Raw genomic sequence first — 17,855 nt, 5'->3', positions numbered from 1 at the left:
TTGGTCAGAAACCAAAGTATGCAAAAGAATAATTGTAAAGTTACCTTTAATTGTTCTTCATAGACCAAGCTATTTTATGTGGATTAGCAGCTAATTTAATATGTCTGGAATGTCAGAGTTACTGGAATTAGAATGTGAGTAAAACTCATAATGGATAAGATGTGTTGTGTAAAAGAATTTCCACTGTAGTTTGTTTTAATTTCATTTAGTTCCTAGCTGTGAACCAGAGATCAGAATCTTTAATCAGATAGCATGTGTGATTCCTGGCAGAACTTCATACACTGTTTTGTAAAGGTACTTAGCAGCAGCTGCAACTACTTATTACTAAAGAACTAGGCTACTCAGCACTAGATCACACGCAGTTGAACCACTTGAATCACAAGATTCCAGGTTGAATTCCTAATTTGTGGTGAGTTAGCTTATCCCAACTAGGATGGCAGTGCACCACCTCAATGAGCCTAATCCAGGCAGACGGCATCTTTATTCTTTTATGAGCTATGGTTGCCTTGGCAAAGCTAGTATTTCTTGCAGATTCCTTATGGTCCTTGAACTGAGTGGTTTGAAAGCCGTTTCAGGGGGAATTTGAATCAACTATATTAATGTGCGCCTGAAGTCACATATAGGCCAGCCAAGGTTAGAATGGTAAATTTCTTCCTCTGAAAGTCATCAGTGAAGCATATGGGTTTTGAACAGCAATCAGTAAAAGTTGTCATGGCTACTATTACTGAGACTAGCTGTTCAGTTTAAGTTCCTCCAGCTGATGTGGAGGGATTTGAACTCCAATCCTCTGAGCATGAACCTCAACCTCCGGATTACTAATTCAGTTATGTGACTGGGCAATCCATCATTAGCCTTGCTTCATGCTTACAATTATCATTGAGATCCTGAGTAAAAAGGATACTGAAGACATCATTGAACTCTGTTGGAATGCATGTGAAATTGATTAGGTTGTCAATTGAAATGAGAAGACTGGACAATTTGGTGATCATTTACAGCTATATGTGTGCAGTTTGCTATTCTAAAGCAACCGTTAGGACATTCACAGATTCTCCCCTCTTTCAGTCTTCTAATTGAGGCCTTTTCCCATCTGCTATTTTGGATGCCAAATGCAGTTCTTTGTTTCCGGTGTCTGTTTTGAATCAAAGCTGTCCATAAGCTTGCCATAACTTATTAGAATCCAAAGGTGAATTGCTAATTTCTGCGCCTAAGACAATGTGGATTATGCAACATATTCTCAAATGACTTCCATATTTCTGTTTTAAGACAAACACGTAGAATTGTACCTTGGATTAAATCTTTTCATGACTTTATTGGGGAGAAAAGGAGACGAAAAACTGCACCATTGAGCGTCGGAAGTGAGGACAGTGGTTTGATGAAGCCAGCCAAGTAGCCCGAAGTGAAATTTGAGAACAAGGCTAATACTTTTAAAATAGACATTTTTTTTGACTGGGAACCAGTGTAGATCAGTTAATGTAGGATTATTACGGAAATAAACTTTCATGTAAAGTTGGCAGCAAAGGTTTTGATTATCTCAGTTTGACAGTGGGTGGAATACATTGCTTATGCACTTGGTCTGAGTAAGGAGGTCTTTAATTGGATGAGATATTTAATAACAATCTGGTAGTTAATAGTCACCATTACCCTCTACTTGCCTTTTGTTCCAGATTAATGCAACTAACAGAATTTGTATTCCCCAGTGACTGTTGTATGATTTGAACTCCTGTCTCTGGATCGTTACTATAGGTTTCTGGATTACGGGTCTGGTAACACAACCACAATGCTACTGTACCCAAAGTGCAATCAAACAGTCAACAAAGTTGTTTTGAGATGTTGTCAGTAATGTAATGACCACTGATATAACATAAGGATAAAGCATAAGCCTGTTTATCGAAGTCAGAGTTTCATAGCAGACAAATTAATGGCCAAATAATCTGCTTCTGTAATTTTGATGGATATATATTGGTCAGGGCACTGCTTTGAATAGTGTCATTGGAATCTTTTGCACCCATCTGAAATAAATCACTCCTGACAATGCAGCTGATTCTTTGTAGTACACTGAAGAATCAACTTGCAATTATATACTCAAGTCCTTGGGTAGAGTTAGAATCCATGATTTTATGATTTGTGGGGAGAGTGCTACCAAGATACAACCAAGGTCCTTAAAATTTGCATTGCATTGAGACAGTGCTATGGTGGGTTTGATATAGCAGACAGAAAATTGTTAGTGTCTGTCCTTAATCTTAATGAGAAATAAAAAGGGGCAGAGACAAAAATCAGGTAAGTGTAGACCAATTAGTGGAACGCATGTCATCAGGATAATGTTAGTTTAGTAATAGGATAATAAAAGGATGTAATAATAGAACATTAAGAAATACATAATATGATGAAGCAGTGTTAGCATGGTTTCACAGAAGTGACATCATGCCTAAAAATTGTTTGAATTCTTTGAGCAAGTAACAAGCATGATAGATAAAGGGGAAAGCCGTATTTCTAATATGTTTGCATTTACAGAAGGCTTTTAGTAAGGTACCACACTTTAAACTACTTTAATGAGATATGAGCCCATGCTGTTGGAGGTAATATATTAACACAGAGGCTTGACCAGTAGAAGACAGAGTTGGGTTGAGGGAGCTGTACGGTTTCAGGATAGAAATCTGTGACTAGTGGAGTGCCAGAGGAATCTGTGCTGGGAGCCACAACTGTTTACAAAATGTTTTAATGACTTGGATGTGGAAAACAAATGTCCTATAGACAAGTTTGCACATGACAGGAAAGTAGGTGGGAAGACAAGTGGTGAGGATGACTCAGTCTGCAAAAGGATATGGACAGGTTAATTGAGCAAGCAAAAACTTGGCAGAAGAATTATAATGTGGGAAAATGTGAAGTTATGAACTTTATCAGGAAGAATAGAGGATCAGGATGTTATTTGAATGGAGAAAGACAAAAGAAAACTACATCACAAGGGATTTGGGACTTTTAAATCACAAAAAGCTAGCATCCAAGTTCAGGTAACATGGAAGGCAAGTGGATTGTTGGCTTTTATTGCAAAGGGAATGGAGTATAAAAATGCAAAGGTCTTGCTAAAATTATACAAGGCACTCGCCAGACCACAGTTGGAGTATCTTCACTGAAGGTAGTGAATCAGAATTGTTTTTAACACAGTGGGCTGTAGAAGCTCGGTTTTTTGTTTTTATATATATATATATATATATATACACACACACACACATATAGTCAAAGCTGAGATATACACGTTTTTCATTGATGGGAAATTTGAGGATTATGAGGAAAAGGCAGGAAAGTAAATTTAAGAATTATCAGATTTGCCATGATCTCACTGAATGGGTTCAATGGCTTAGTTGCTGCTTTTCTGATCAGTGGCCTTAAGGTCCATTTAAGAATTTCAGGGGACAATTGTAATTGTGTATTACAATTCCTAGTTTGAGACTTTTTGAACTGTCAACTCTGAAATATACTCACCCAATGTCACAATGTAATTAGCAAGCTCCACACCAAGATTACATACAAGTGAATTTCTGACTAATGCTGTAGTGGATTATATAACGTAAATAATAGTTTGTGTCAATACGCTGTACTGTCATGAATGGAATGATTTACCTTGTCAAAAATTTCTACACTATTTTAGAACTGAGGAAGATACTTGGCTAGAATCCAGATGTTTTCTTTGGGAAAGGCAAAAAAAAATCCTTTGTTCTCTCTACGCATGGGCTTCTCAAGCAGCATTGCAGGGGCCTGATGCTAACTCGTCTGTTCGTCCATTAGATAGTTCATAGAGAAGCTCAGGAAAGTAATCCATTGTACATCTCAATGACTCTTATAATATATTGGCACCATATTAATTAAATTGTGGAAGTGTGTGTTCTTCTATTCCTTCAGTCCTTCCCTTCCAAGGTCAATCATGAGACATTACAACAGAATTCTGTTGTTGAGGTACTTCTCTGGGTCTCAACTTAACTGCTATCAATGGCTAAGACTGAAAACAAGATCCCCATTAAAAAATTTAAGAGTTGATCCTAAGCAGTGTTAAGCATTGTTGAAGACGAGCCCTGACTCTCTGTAACTCTTTTCAGTTTTCCCCTTCTGATTTCCTGGGATAAGAGTATGTCTTTACTTAACATTTCCTCACAGAGCAGAGTTGAGGCTGAGAACTTACAATGTAGGGAGTTGAATTTATAATGCCATATCAGTCAAGTCTTGATATATTCTGTCATTCTTCATGTAACTTGCAGTGTTCCTAATAATATTGTGGATCATTTTTGATGTCAGCTGCTCATTACATTAAATTTTTCCCTTTAAATTCAGGATGTGATGCAGCAGGCGACAAATGCTATTATGAGAGGCCGCACTCTCCAAGCCCCAACTGTGTCTGCTAAAACAATTGCAGAGCAGAAAGCAGAGAAGATCAATGCCAAACTCAATTATGTGCCAGCAGAGAAGCAAGATGATGAGAAGCCAGAAAATGCACAAACTGAATCGTTCAAGAGATATGAGGAAGAGCTTGAGATCAATGATTTCCCACAGGTGAGAATGTATCTTTTAATAGATTTTAAATTTGAAAATGAAATGGGTTATCAACTTGAGGTTTGTTGCTTTAATAGTGTCAATTATATCTATGGTTGTTCCCTGCACCTTCACATCGTTGATTAAAAATATAAAAGATATTACTTTACTGTGATTAATTTTAGGTGCCAGTCAGCATGTACAACAAATTCCACTTCAATCTTTCATGTAAAGCGGCCTGACAATATACACAATAATCCTGGCAATGCATTTCCTGTGACCCCTTTATTCGAGCACCAACATGACCAGCTTTGACCATGTGTATTTATCAGTAACTGTTTCTTAGATATTCAATGCTCTGTCTCTGGTTCTTCAGTTGGTATGACTCACCTAGAACTAGTAAACTGTTCAGGAATCTCCCTCATTACATATTCAAACTTTGTTTTTCCCCAGTAAAAGCTTAATTGTTCCAAATTTCTCTCATTTCCCCCAGTACAACCATTTGCACCTCAAATTTAATCACTGAAGACCAAGTATAGTAAACTCAGAAACCGAGAACCTTTGTGTCATGTAAACATGCACTAAATGTTTAAATATGTTCGTGCCTTTATTTTTTTGCAATTAATGTTTTATAGACTGCCAGGTGGAAGGTAACCTCCAAGGAAGCTCTTCAGAGGATTAGTGAATATTCAGAAGCTGCTATCACTATTAGAGGCACTTACTTTCCTCCAGGGAAAGAGCCCAAAGAAGGCGAGCGGAAAATATATCTTGCTATAGAAAGTAAGTATTGATTAACTTATTTGGAGTGTGACTTACAAGAACTTTGGTTATGTATCAGACTTGAAAACAGCAACAATTGCTTTCTTATTTAGTACATGGAATTTGCACATAACGTCCATGACTGCCTTTTTGATGCTCAGTTAAAGCATACAATGTATTTTAAGTTTTGATGTCTGTGCTGTCAAATTATATAAACTAGGGTATTAATATGCTTCAGTTATTTGTAACATACTTTCCTACCTTTTAACAGGTGCCAGTGAACTAGCTGTTCAGAAAGCTAAAGCTGAGATTACGAGACTTATTAAAGAAGAACTCATTAGACTGGTAAGCAGCTTAATGAAAATATTCTTTGAAACCCATTCATTCCCCAGAATATTGACAAGAATCTCTTGCAGTCTACTAATCTTTTTGAATGAGTAAAATAGCTTGTTTCTGAACTTATCATTTTTATTTAACAATACAAATTGACTGAACTATGATGTTTCACTTTTTTGATTGAAATCATTTAGAGGGGAAAGGTTTTGCCATTGTGAACAAAGGGACTGCAAAATTCACAACATGGAAACAGCCTGTTTTAACCAAGCGGTCCATTTTGGTCTTTATCCTTCCTACAGGCAAATATGTCATGTTTACCCAACCCTTCTCATCCTTTCAACCTATTTCCTTCATCCAGCAATCAAGCTCAGTCTTAAGTGTCAGCCCACTTTGCCACATCAACCACTAATCCCGAAAATGATTCGGCTAGCTTCACAATTCTGTTAACAGATGGTTTTCCTCCCCTCCTCTCTAATTCTTCGGTATTTAATATTATAGCCATTGGCTTCTTGTCCTTCACAGCTCAGCTGTTACTGACGGTTCACCTTGTCTTATTCTCTCATACAATTAAACATTTGTGCCAAAACTTATCATATCTTATGTTTTCTTTTAATGGTTTAAAAAAAAATTCCATATCTTTCTTTGTGTTTCCTTTACCTAATACCAACATCTACTGAATCTGTGCATAGTACTAATTTACATACTGCATTTATGTTAAAGTTTTATGCAGTCCTATCATTATTGCATTAATTTTGGTTCCAGATGTTTTGTAATACAACCTGTTATAAAATTATTCGTTTTGCTCTTAACCATTTTTGGACTCCTATTTCCATCAGCAAAGATTACTTGTTTCTTTTCATTCATCTACAAATTGACAATCCTCTCCATCTCCAGTATTTTACCTTACTTTGAACACTTCTGTTTATACAATGTTCGGAACATACTTTTGATGTGTATTGGACTTTTCATACTTTTCAATTTGCCTTATCCTGCCCTTAACCTTGTCTCATTTTTGTTTAGCATCTTCCTTTTCCTGCTATCTTTAATTTTAATTGTTTTCTAAACTCTAATTTAATAATATCACTCTAAAGTACTAGTAATTTTCTTTTTTAATGGAAACACTTGTTCTGCACTTTACAAAAATAAGTTCCATGCTGCTGTATTGTCTTATGGGAGAAGTGGGAATTAACTGGTAGCAAAAAAAAGCTTGGGTTTTATTTTTTCTCTAGGCCTCTAAGTGTACTGTTTGGTTTTGTTTGCCCAGCTGATAGTTGGTCCTTTTGATCTTCTTGTGGTCAATGAAAACTATAAAGATTAATACCCAAATAATGAAAATAGTTGTTAGTACAAAGACTTGTAGGTCAGGCAGCATCCAAGGAGCAGGAGAATCGATGTTTCGGGCATAAGCTCTTCTTCAGAAAGGCTTATGCCCGAAACGTCGATTCTCCTGCTCTATGGGTGCTGCCTGACCTGCTGCGCTTTTCCGGCAATACAATTTTCATCTCTGATTGCCAGCATCTGCAGTCCTCTCTTTCTCCTCATGCAAAGATTTGTACAACGTTGTGGCCTTTTACACCTTGGCTTTAGGAGAACTGCATATACGTTCCAATGTTATGCCTCTGAGCTTTTTTTTAATCTTGGTTTAGGGAAAAAAAACAAATAATTGAATGGCCAGATGTCCAATTACAAGACTCCCCCTTGCTCCCACTTTGGAATTTGTGGTTCCTTATGATATGAGCTCCGGCTTGTTTCCAACTTCTAAAAATTGTGCTGAATGTTGTATTAGCTGAACCTAAAGCAACCCAAAACAGTGATAACTGAGGAAATTCCTTTTATTTTTCCTTCAAGAACTATCTTTTTAAGAGTCTTGAAGTGGGTACCAAATTGGAAAGCAGTAAAAACTGGCCTAACAGGAAAGGTTAGATAATTGGGAATGGTGCATACCTTTTGCTGTAGGTTGCTCAGAAAAGTAATAGTTCACAGAATGTATTATTTCTGTAACTAAACATTGAATTATTAAAAAAAAATTAAATTATTTATCATCTTTTGTTACAGCAAAATTCATACCAGCCAACCAACCGTGGACGATACAAGGTTTTGTAGGGGACCTGTAAAATGTATGCTATGTCTGCAGTTAGTTTTGAAGATTATTATTGGTTAATTGACTTATTTTATTCTCTCTATGATGTTTAAATTACAAGTTAATTTGAAAATGTTTTTGGACATTCTACAGAATCTGTAAAGTGCACCACGTGAATTTTTAGAAACTGTGTAATACGGTATTGGAGATAAATTTCTGTCAATGTGTTAAACTTTTACTAAATCCAACTCCCTGTACGTGAACAAAAAGTACTCATGCTGTTGAAATGTAAAAACGTTGTCTTTTGTATGCTGGAATATAAAAATGTCAAGAAGACAAATAAATGAATATTATCTTTAATTTCATGGCTTCCTTTGTTGAATTGTCAAACTTATAACTTGCACGTGAAGTACTAGTTAATGATAACATTTTGTCCTGATCTTACTTGAATTAAAGTATCAATAAAAGTGGGTCAATATAATGCTTTATTACATTTCTGCATGCCGAATCAATCTGTTGAATATAAGTTTATTTTATCTAGCTAAGAAATCACTTGCATTTTTCATACACTGGCATCTCAGCCCTTCACAGCAATATATTATTTTTGTATTTACTGTAGCTAAACATAGCATGTATACATCTACAGGATTTAAGCTCTAGTTAACCTTTTAATTGGAGTTGGTCAAGATGCAAGAAGCTCTTAAAAAAAAAAGTCATGGGATCTTTTCTATCTACCCAAAAATATAGACAGGGCAATGGTTTAACAGCCAATGGGAGCTCTCCGTGTCCTCCAACACTTCCTCTTGCTCTTGAATCAGCAGAGGCAAAAAAAACTATTGTGGGTGACTGTTTGGCTGGACTCAAAAGAGTCTGAGAAGAAAGAACTATTCTGGTGGTGTCTCACTGCCAACCTGGCAACAACCAGTGTGCCAGAGCCACAGAATCCCCACAGTGCCTGATTCACCCTAAAAGCCACAATAGTCAGCACCTGCTTGCAGCAGCTTGGCCTCCTGATCAGAAAGCACGAGACTGGTTTGACAAGAATGATCAGGAGATCCAGGATCTCCTGGACCATAAAGGCAAGGCATTTCTGAACTGGCAGCTCCACCAAAACCTGAGCAAGAGGAAATGAGCCAACAGACAATTGAAGGTCAAAGTGCACTAAAGACCTGTGACCTCAACAATAAATGGTGGCTGGATCGACTGCAGGAAACTCAGCAACTCACCAGCAACCACAACGTGCACAGCTTCGGTGCAATCAAAGCCATTGACAGTGAGTACGCAAGGACTTACTCCACAGAATCAAAAATAGAGTCACTCATCAAGTACTGAGAAGTAGTTAATGCCTGCTGGAGATAGCACTTTGAGGATCTTCTCAACCAAGACGGACATCACAAGGGCTTTTGACACCAGCCTGCAATACGCTACCTATCGCCATCTCTAATCCACCTTAAGGTTGAAAATATAATCCAACAACTGAGAAACAACAAAGCATTTGGTGCAGGTTGAATCCATGCCTAAACACTAAAAAATAGAATGTGATGAAGGTGTGAGTGTGTACTATACCTTTTGAGAGAGGAAGCTAGCAAGGACTGATTGAAAGCACAGTGTGCTGAACAATGTACAAATGTAACATTTGGTTGAAACAAATACCTGGTGTTGCGTTGCCATGGAACAAAAAAAAAAATTCGGCCAATCAGTTTAAATTATGTCCCAGATACCAAAATCAAATTAAATTTAAAGTTTACTGTTTGGGATGATATCAAACCAATGAAATGATCTGATGTTTTGGAATATAAAACTGGACATTTTGAACAGTTAACGGGTGAACAGCAGAGTACCCCCAAGTAAGGACTGCCAGCAGATTCGCTTTCTGAAAGGTCCCTCTCCATAAGAACTTGTGCAGCAGAAGCCAACCTCGAGAAATATACAAAGTTCAACATCTGAAGGTTGACAACTGGGTTTGAAATTGATTTGCTGTAAATTTAAGATGGAATTTATTGGACCAGTATTGTAGAGTGGGAGATAAGAAATTTAAGAGAAAGGAGTTGTAAATAGTTGTTTAATGTTCTCTTTTGGACTTTAGGAATAAAATTGTTAATTTTTACTTTAAGTAGTGAGATCTGGGATGGTTCTTTACCTCTCAAAATTTAACATTACGGCGTGAGTTGAACTCATCTGCGTGTCGGGTTTAAATTAGCAGAGGGGTTTGCCCTATGTCTAACAAGAAGCATTCTTAATGTGAATCCATGATCTCATTATCCTTACATAAAGCGAGTGCTGGAGAAACTTAGCTGATCAGGCACCATATGTAGGGAGAGAGGCAGCATTAACATTTTGAGTCCAGTGACCCTTCAAAAACAACCTCATTGCCCTTGTCTGGAACGAATGCATGTCAGGACATCTCAGAGGAGCCATAATTGCAACCATCTTCAAGGAAAGAGACAAGTGTAACTGTGGGAATTAAAAGGATTTCCTGTCCTGTCAGCCAAGGAAAAAGTTTTCACAACAATCCACCTCCTCCTCCTCCTCCTCTACCGTCAACTGGCTAAAGAATTCCTTCCTGAGTCTCGGTGAGGCTTCTGCCCATCAAGAGACACCATGGACATTATTTCAGTGCGTATCTAACCCATGTAAAGCACTGAGAACAACACTCACCCTTATATATGTGGAATATTCTGTTATCAAGCTGCAGTACACAGATGTTCCTTGCACATGCACAAATCATCATCAATGCATTGACCAAGGCATATGAGAGAATGGGCCTCAGCCTAAACAACCGGATAACAAAGGGCCTCTACCAGCCTGCTCCTGCCTCACTGCACTGACTCCCAACCTTTAAAATCCAAAGCAAGCCCATGGATAACATAAATCATTTCCCATACCTTGGGATCCTCTCAGTGTGAGCAGTAATTGACAAGTACAGTACCAGTGCTGCCTTCATACACCTGAGGAACAGAGTGTTCAAAGTTCAAGAGGACATCACCCCACCACCGAGCTCATGGTCTACAGAGCAATTGTGGTCTCCACCCTCTTGTATATCAGAAACATATACAGCAGACATTCAAATTCCTGGAAGTTATTGCCAGTGTCATCTTCGCAAAAACTATAAATCCACTGGCAGGATAGACATTTCAATGTGAGCATCTTTTCCCAATATCGAAGCACTTGTCATGCAAGACCAGCTGTGATGGGCAGGGCATGTTATCCACATGCTGACACAAGAGTTCTTAAACAAGTGCTCTACTTTGAACTCCGCAATGGTAAGCAATCACTAGGAGGACAGGAGAAATGTTAGCTGGACATCCTGAAAACCTCCTGAAGTATTTGCAGCATCCCAACCGAAGTGATAAATGCTTGCTCTAGAATACAGAAACTAGACCAGAAGCAATAACAAATGTACAATCTATTTTGAGCATCATCATGTGGGATGTGGACGCCAAGTGCAAGCAGCAGTAAGAATGTACAGAATCCAGAGCCTCCCCAAACACCGCCCAGCCCACTTAAGACAGAGTTTGCATCTCCAGGATTAGATTATTCAGCCACTACAGAAACCTTCACACTCCTCAGGTGGAAGGAAGTCATCCTTGACTCTGAGAAACCACTAAAGAAAGACCGGTTCAGCTGAAAACCAATATTCTCTGTGTACTATGCAGAAACTGATGACAATTGTTTTTCTTTGGAAAAACTCAGGTCAGACAGTATCCATGGTGAGAAACAGTATTTACAAGAGGACCAAATGTGGAATAAGAAGTAGACCATATATCCTCTGGTGTATGTTCCACCAAACAATACAATCGTGGCTGATTTTTGGCTTCAACATATCTCTTAATTCCCTGAGACATGAAAAATCAATAACGGAGTCTCAAAAACATTTGGCAGTGATAGAATTCCAAAGCTCACCAACCCTTTCTCCCCACTTAGTCCCTGATGATTAATCCCTTATCCTAAGACTTTACCCTGCATTCCAGATTCCCCAACCAGCAGAAATAACCACTCCATGCCCACCTAACCATACGCCTGTGGAGTCCTGTTTCAATGAGAAGTATTGGAGTAAGGTCATCGACCTACAATGTTAACTCTTTCTCTCTTTGCTGCCTGACTTTCATTTACTAATTTTATTTCTGATTTCCAATATCTGTAACAAATTTCAGACCCAGTCCAAGTTTTTACAATGCTACATGTTTCCTGCCAAGTGATTAAACCCCAATCGGATTAGGCCAGGAGAAACCTCTTGCAAGTGGTGAAATTAGGAAATGGTCATCCAAGATGAACAATGGGAAAAATTTCTGGCTGTAACAGGCTGCTCCTTTTTTTGGGTATTTTAGTTGTTGGAGGTGATCTCCTAGAATTCCAGGGCCAGCTATTACTGTTTTATATGCTGTTGCATTGTTTTGGAACTTTGAAGGAAAAAAAGTCAAAATAACAGCACTTTCAAAAGGGAGAGGCATAGACAAAGGAAGCAGATGGTGAGGTCAGTGCAGGAGAGAGAGAGAGGAACCCACACTGCTAACTGACACAGGAGTGAACCTGCACAGTTATTGCCTTTGCTATTTGAATTCATATATTGCTGGACATCGGAGTGCGTTCTGGGAAAATTAACAGACAATGAAATTCACAACTAATCTTGGAGGAACCTGTTTGGGAAAGGTCACAGCACAGAAACAGATAAGTGAATATTTTAAGCATGGCCTTACAATAAGTCTGCAGTAGTGAGTAGAGTGGGTTCTTTCTTGATTATATGTTTTATTGAGATGTGTCACTTGATTAAACTTAAAAAATATAAGCCACAAGTATTAAATTAGCCTAGAGCAATGTTTTGTAGACGAATAAGGCAGCACTATTTTCTGGGTCTATAGATTGAATGAAGCAAAAATGGACTTTAGTAGATTGATATGCTCTTCTTGTCAGATGTGGGAGTTTAGGGAGAGTTTACGTGATACTGCAATTTCTCCAATAAATGCCGTTGGTTGCAAATCCTATCAGATCGAATGGATCAGTTGGAGAGACAGTTAGAAGCAATGAGGAATTTACAAGAGCAAGAGGATGTGATGGATGGCAGTTATGGGAAGGGAGAAATGTTGCAGATAAATCAGGTAAATGGGTTAACTCCAGGAAAGGCAAGAGAGGTAGGTAGTTAGTGCAGGAGTCTTCTGTGGCTATCCCCCCTTCAAAAAGTATGCTGTTTGGAAAATGTAGGGGGTGATGGATTCTCGGGGGAATGTTGCATGAATAGCCACGTTTCTGGTATTGCCACTGGCTCTAATGTAAGGAGGGGTACATCACGTTTCAAGAGATCGATTGTGTTACAGGACTCTCTGGTTGATGCACAGACAGATGATTCTGTGGCCAGCAGTAAAAAATCAGAATGATGTGTTGCCTCCCTGGTGCCAGGATCAAGGATGTCTCAGAGATGGTGCAGAATGTTCTCAAGGAGGAGAGGCACTAGCAGGAGGTCATTGAACACACTTGAACCAATGACATAGGAAGGGAAAAGAATGAGATTGTGAATGGAGAGTTAGGTAGGAATTTAAAAAGGAGATTACTCCTGGTGCTGCAAGCTAGTGAGGGTAGGAATAGGAAGATAGAGCAGATGAATGCATGGCTGAGGAGAAGGATTCACATTTTTGGATCATTGGCATCTCTTCTGGGTAGCAATGACCTGTACAAAACGGACGGATTGCACCTGAATCGGAAGGGGACGAATATACTGGCAGGGAGATTTGCGAGAGCATCTCAGGAGGATTTTAACTATTAAGGTGGGATGGAGGACCCAGGGAGATCGTGAGGAAAGAGATCAATCTGAGACTGGTACAGTTGATAAAAGAAGCAAGTCAAACAGTCAGGGCAGGCAGGGACAAAGCAGAGAACAAGGTAGGACAGATAAATTAAACTGCATTTATTTCAATGCAAGGGGCCTAACAGAGAAGTCAAATGAACTCAGGGCATGGTGGAACATGGGACTGGGATATCATGGCAATTACAGAAACATGGCTCAGGGATGGACAGGACTGGCAGCTTTATGTTCCAGGATACAAATGCTACACGAAAGATGGAACGGGAGGCAAGAGAGGAGGGGGAGTGGCGTTTTTGATAAGGGATAGATTACAGCTGTACTGAAGGAGGATATTCCCGGAAATACATCCAGGGAAGTTATTTGGGTGGAACTGAGAAATAAGAAAGGGATGATCACCTTATTGGGATTGTATTATAGACCCCCTAATAGTCAGAGAGAAATTGAGAAACAAATTTGTAAGGAGATCTCAGTTATCTGACAGGGGATTTTAACTTTCCAAACATAGACTGGGACTGCCATAGTGTTAAGGGTTTAGATGGAGAGGAATTTGTTAAGTATGTACAGGAAAATTTTCTGATTCAATATGTGGATGTACCGACAAGAGAAGGTGCAAAACTTGACCTACTCTTGGGAAGTAAGGCAGGGCAGGTGTCTGAGGTGTCATAGGGGGAGAACTTTGGGGCCAGCGACCATAATTCTATTAGTTTTAAAATAGTGATGGAAAACGATAGACCTGATCTAAAAGTTGAAGTTCTAAATCGGAGGAAGGCTAATTTTGACAGTATTAGGCAAGAACTTTCTAAAGCTGATTGGGGACAGACATTCGCAGGTAAAGGAACGGCTGGAAAATGGGAAGTCTTCCGAAATGAGATAACAAGAATCCAGAGAAAGTATATTCCTGTCAGGGTGAAAGGAAAGGCTGGTAGGTATAGGGAATGCTGGATGACTAAAGAAATTGAGGGTTTGGTTAAGAAAAAGAAGGAAGCCTATGTCAGGTATAGACAAGATAGATCAAATGAATCCTTCGAAGAGTATAAAGGCAGTAGGAGTATACTTAAGAAGGAAGTCAGGAGGGCACAAAGGGACATGAGATAGCTTTAAGGAGAATCCAAAATGTTTTTACAAATACATTAAGGACAAAAGGTTAACTAGGGAGAGAATAGGGTCCCTCAAAGATCAGCAAGGCGGCCTTTGTGTCGAGCTGCAGGAAATGGGGGAAATACTAAACAATTATTTTGCATCAGTGTTTACTGTGGAAAAGGATATGGAAGATATAGAATGCAGGGAAATAGATGGTGACATCTTGAAAAATGTCCATATTACAGAGGAGGAAGTGCTGGATGTATTGAAATACATAAACGTGGATAAATCCTCAGGACCTTATCAGGTGTACCCTAGAACTCTGTGGGAAGCTAGGGAAGTGATTGCTGGGCCCCTTGCTGAGATATTTATATCATCGATAGTCACAGGTGAGGTACCGGAAGATTGGAGGTTGGCTAACATGGTGCCACTGTTTAAGAAGGGTGGTAAGGACAAGCCAGGGAACTATAGACCGGTGAGCCTGACATCAGTGGTGGGCAAATTGTTGGAGGGAATCCTGAGGGACAGGATGTACATATATTTGGGAAGGTAAGGATTAATTTGGGGTAGTCAGCATGGCTTTGTGCGTGGGAAATCATGTCTCACAAATTCGATTGAGTTTTTGAAGAAGTAACAAAGAGCATTGATGAGAGTAGAGTGTGGAGGTGATCTATATGGACTTCGGTAAGGTATTCAAGGTTCCGCATGGGAGACTGATTGGCAAGGTTAGATCTCATGAAATACAGGGAGAACTAGCCATTTGGATACAGAACTGGCTCAAAGGTAGAAGACGGAGGATGGTGGTGGAGGGTTGTTTTTCAGACTGGAGGCCTGTGACCAGTGGAGTGCCACAAGGATCAGTTCTGGGTCCACTATTTTTCATCAATTATATAAATGATTTGGAATGTGAGCATAAGAGGTACAGTTAGTAAGTTTGCAGATGACACCAAAATTGGAGTGGAGAAGGTTACCTTACATTACAATGGGATCTTGATCAGATTGGTCAATGGGCTGAGAGTGGCAGATGGAGTTTAATTTAGATAAATGCGAGGTGCTGCATTTTAGGAAAGCAAATCTTTGCAGGACTTATACACTAAATGGTAAGTTGCTGAACAAAGAAACCTTGGAGTGCAGTTTCATATCTTGCTGAAAGTAGATTTGCAGTTAGATAGGATAGTGAAGATGTTTAGAATGCTTTCCTTCATTGGTCAGAGTATTGAGTACAGGAGGCGGGAGGTCATGTTGTGGCTGTGCAGGACATTGGTTTGGCCACTTTTGAAATATTGCGTGCATATTGCGTGCAATTTTGGTCTCCTGATGTTCTGAAGCTTGATAGGGTTCAAAAAGGATTTACAAGGATGTTGCCAGGGTTGGAGGATTTGAGCTATATGGAGATGTTGACTGGGTTGGAGCTGTTTTCCCTGGAGCGTCGAAGGCTGAGGGGTGACCTTATAGAGGTCTCTAGAATCATGAAGGGCATGGATAGGATAAATAGACAAAGTCTCTTCCCTGGGGTGGAGAAGTCCAGAATTAGAGGGCATAGATTTTGGATGAGAGAGGAAAGATATAAAAGAGATCTAAAGGGCAACTTTTTCACGCAGAGGATAGCACTTGTATGGAATGTGCTGCCAGAGGAAGTGGTGGAGGCTGGTACAATTGCAACACTTAAAAGGCATCTGGATAGGAAGGGTTTGGAGGGATATGAGCCAGATGCTGGCAGGTGGGACTAGATTGGGTTGGGATAACTGGTTAGCATGGAGGAGCAGGACCGAAGGGTCTGTTTCCGTGATATACATCTCTATGACTCTAAACCATACATAAAGATTAGAATTTCCACTTGTACTTACCCAGCATTTCTCATGTAAGTATCCCAAGGCACTTTATAGTGAGAACAATGGGCAAGAAGATAAAATGTTAGCAGAGCTCCTGCCCGAAACGTCGATTTTCCTGCTTCTCAGATGCTGCCTGACCTGCTGTGCATTTCTAGCACCACTCTAATCTTGACTCTATTCAACCTTCAAGCCTATTTTGCCACTTACTAAGATTGTGGCTGATCTAATTATAACCTCACGTTTATATTCTTGCCTGACACTGATAACCTATTACCTCTTGCTTGCCAAGAATCTATTATCCTCTACCATAAAGATGTTCAAGGACATTGGAACTTTCTTCCTCACTCATGCCTCTAGCGTATCCAACATTTCCAAAAGATTAATGTCCTTTTCATGCATTAGTCTGACAAGCCTCTGAACTGCTTCCAAACTATTTATGATTTGGAGGAGCTGGTGTTGGACTGGGGTGGACAAAGTTAAAAATCACATAACACCAGGTTATAGTCCAACAGGGTTATTTGGAAGCACTAGCTTTCAGACCGCTGCTCCTTCATCGGGTACCTGTGGAGCAGGACCATTAGACACAGAATTTATAACAAAATATATAGCAAATCTTTTGCTATAAATTCTGTGTCTTACTGTCCTGCTCCACAGCTACCAGTGCTCTGAAGCTAGTGCTTCCTAATAAACTTGTTGGACTATAACCTGGTGTTGTGTGGTTTCAAATTATTCATATTCTTCCTTAAATAGGTTGACCAATACTGTGCACAATATGTTAGCTGTGGTCATACCAATGCCCTGTATGACTGAATCATAAGCCTTGTAATAAATGATGTTATTCTATTAGCTTTCCCAATTACTTGCTGTACCTGCATACTAGCTTTTTGTGATTCATGCACTGGGCACACGCATCCTTATGCATTTCAGAGCTGTGCAAAATCTCACTATATAGCTAATGTTTTATTATTATTATTCCCAACAAAATGAACAATTTCTATTTTCCCACATTATACTCTATTTATTAGATCTTTGCCATTCAATTCACCTATTTATATCATTTTATCTCTTTCTGTCCTCTTCACAACTTATTTGTCTGCTTATCTTTTATCATTAGCAAATTTGGCAACTGTACCTTGTGTCCTTTCATCCAAGCCATTTATATAAATTGTAAACAGCTGAAAGATTAGTGGAAGCTGTTAAATAAGACGTCCAGACATTAGGTCCTGCATATGGAAGTTGTGATTCTTCCACTGATGTTGAATATTCTTGTATATTGCACCCAAGCTTTTTATCTAAGCACCTTTGCACTAAACACTTTTTGGCCAAACACATGTCAGATCCAGTTTTCACACTCCCACACCCTAAAGACCTTGCTGAAACATTGATTCATTTTGCTTCAGGACAGGAATCCTTGCTGTGATTTTATTGTTTTCATTATGGATACTTATTA

General features: G+C 39.1%; 1 protein-coding gene across 3 annotated transcripts in view; it reads left to right on the top strand.

The window, feature by feature from the left end:
• ddx46 (DEAD (Asp-Glu-Ala-Asp) box polypeptide 46) overlaps positions 1 to 8,056 on the top strand; it is a 69,345-nt gene extending 61,289 nt beyond the window's left edge. For all 3 annotated transcript variants that reach the window (XM_060837267.1, XM_060837266.1, XM_060837265.1), the window contains 4 exons: positions 4,324 to 4,542; positions 5,157 to 5,301; positions 5,552 to 5,625; positions 7,672 to 8,056. In XM_060837267.1, coding sequence (XP_060693250.1) covers positions 4,324 to 4,542; positions 5,157 to 5,301; positions 5,552 to 5,625; positions 7,672 to 7,719 — 486 coding nt within the window. In that variant the 3' untranslated portion in view covers positions 7,720 to 8,056. The remainder of the gene's footprint in view (positions 1 to 4,323; positions 4,543 to 5,156; positions 5,302 to 5,551; positions 5,626 to 7,671) is intronic.
• The last annotated feature ends 9,799 nt before the right edge of the window (positions 8,057 to 17,855 follow it).

Source organism: Hemiscyllium ocellatum, chromosome 16 (genome assembly GCF_020745735.1).
Source record: "Hemiscyllium ocellatum isolate sHemOce1 chromosome 16, sHemOce1.pat.X.cur, whole genome shotgun sequence".
In the NCBI taxonomy this organism is placed as follows: Eukaryota; Metazoa; Chordata; class Chondrichthyes; order Orectolobiformes; family Hemiscylliidae; genus Hemiscyllium; species Hemiscyllium ocellatum.
The sequence above is the reverse complement of the archived record's forward strand: the minus strand, read 5'-3'. Positions and strand labels throughout refer to the sequence as shown.